The sequence below is a fragment of the Pundamilia nyererei genome, unplaced genomic scaffold, assembly GCF_000239375.1.
Source record: "Pundamilia nyererei isolate P.nyererei 1_Seehausen unplaced genomic scaffold, PunNye1.0 scaffold01895, whole genome shotgun sequence".
NCBI classification, from domain to species: domain Eukaryota; kingdom Metazoa; phylum Chordata; class Actinopteri; order Cichliformes; family Cichlidae; genus Pundamilia; species Pundamilia nyererei.
The window spans coordinates 5,863-7,896 of NW_005189296.1; the positions used below are offsets into that span (position 1 = coordinate 5,863).

At 39.7% G+C, this 2,034-nt stretch overlaps 1 protein-coding gene across 1 annotated transcript; it reads left to right on the forward strand.

The window, feature by feature from the left end:
• Window positions 1-1,139: 1,139 nt before the first annotated feature.
• On the forward strand, window positions 1,140-2,023 carry LOC102212625 (GTPase IMAP family member 7-like). The gene is made up of 2 exons (XM_005755558.1): window positions 1,140-1,192; window positions 1,326-2,023. Exons 1-2 carry the CDS (start codon window positions 1,174-1,176, stop codon window positions 2,021-2,023), a joined length of 717 nt encoding a protein of 238 aa, XP_005755615.1. The 5' UTR covers window positions 1,140-1,173.
• The last annotated feature ends 11 nt before the right edge of the window (window positions 2,024-2,034 follow it).

Consider the following 2,034-nt stretch of genomic DNA (forward strand, 5'->3'; position numbering starts at 1 on the left):
CATCATCAAACATATCTGGGGTATCAATCACATTTACGTCTACACCACTGATCTCAGTTTGTACATTCTGGCAATTTGTGGTGACGGCCGTTGAACTGGGTCTAGAAACAAAGTGTTTCTGTCCAAGGATGGTGTTCCCACTGGCACTCTTTCCAGTCCCAGCCATTCCCAGAAGAACAAGGTTCACTGTGGTGCCAGTGTGTCGTCCTGCAAAAATGTATACCAATAGTAATGTAAGTGAAAACTTACTATGCTACATTTAAAAAAAGAATCAATTAAAAGTGAATGAAATAATTTAAGATTGAGTCTTGTACAGTACTATTAAAACACAAAAGAATGTGGTTACCATTAGTGAATCTTTATTGCATTATTTTTCAAGTACTCTTTGCTTCAGAAATCATATGAACAATGCTGCTTGACTGAAAAACCCACTAGTATGTGCTTTATATAGCAGTTCAAAGAGATAGTGGTTTACCTGTCTTTGCCTCATCAGTGTGTGGTCTTGTTATACATTGTAATCCCACGCACTTCATCAGGAAGCTGGTTGTTGTGTTATAAAAAGTTACAATCATAATAATATGCAAACATTTCAGAGTATCTCTATGAGCTACATTTGCAAAATATTTCATAGCATATATGTACCCCATGAAAAGAGACTTGATTTACATGCTAAAGCTAAATCAAAAGTGCTCGACTTTTAGCTTTACCTCATATTGTCTGCCGCCGGTTGTCTGTCTTTAGTCTCGTTGCTTCCGTCTTGCCATTTGCTGAAAAAGTTTCCCATGATGCAGGATTTGAACGAATAACCTGCAGGTTCAAATGTCAATGCCAGCACAACTCTTCACTTTTGTTTAAGTATCCTCATTTAACAAATTAGTATATCTCCGTTAAATAAATACATTTTTCTGATACTCTTAGACACTCTTGATTAGAAATTATTTTTTATTGCTACAAAGCAAAGAAATGTAGAAGCACAACTTACAGTGAGTGGAAGTTGTTCAGTCTGTTGAAGCATAACTCTGTGTGACACTGTCTAAAGCCTGCAGACTGCTGTTCTCTGACTGTATAATACTGCAGGAGGCGTGTCATCTGTTGAGCTATAAAAAGCAACATGTTTGTTGCAGTTTTAGCATTCATCTCTCACCTGTGCAGTGACAACAGTGAAGAGAAAACATGGCTTCATTTCCACCAGGTAAAACTTATTATTAATCATTGTGTCTTTAATTACTTTCCTTTGAAAAATATCAAAACTTCTCAGTTTCACTTTGGTTATTGTTAAACTCTTGTGTACATGGGTTAAATCAAATTAGTCATTTGTGTTTCAGGTCCTGATTTGAGGATTGTGATGATTGGAAAAACTGGTGTGGGCAAGAGTGCTGTTGGGAACACCATCCTGGGATGTGAGCGTTTCAGATCTTGTCCTTTATCTGCATCAGTGACTGAGTTTTGTGAAAAAGGTGTGACACAGTGGGGTAACAGGGTGATTAGTGTTGTAGACACACCAGGGATCCTGGACACTTCAAAATCAGACGAGTTCATCAAAAGTGAAATCGTTAAATGTGTTGAAGTCTCCTGTCCCGGTCCTCACGTGTTCCTGTTGGTCATCCAAATCGGTCGATTCACAAGAGAAGAGAAAAACTCAGTGGAAGCCCTGCAGGAGCTGTTTGGCCACGAGGCAAACAACTACATGATTGTGCTCTTCACCCGAGGTGGTGATCTTGGAAGCATGACCATACAGCAGTATGTACGTGACGCTGAGCCAGGGCTAAAGCGCATCATCCAAAGCTGTGGAAAAAGGTACCACGTCTTTGACAACACTAGCAACGACAGAAGGCAGGTGGTGGAGTTGGTCAAGAAGATCGACAAAATGATGGTATTAAATAAGGGCACGCACTACACAGACGCCATGTTTAAAGAGGTGGAGGAAGCACGCAAAAAGGGAATGACGCTGCAGCAGTACAAGTTCACTGAGCCATTGTGTAAACGTATCAAACTTTTTCGCATCATTCTGGGGAAAGATTAAAGTGTTGTTAT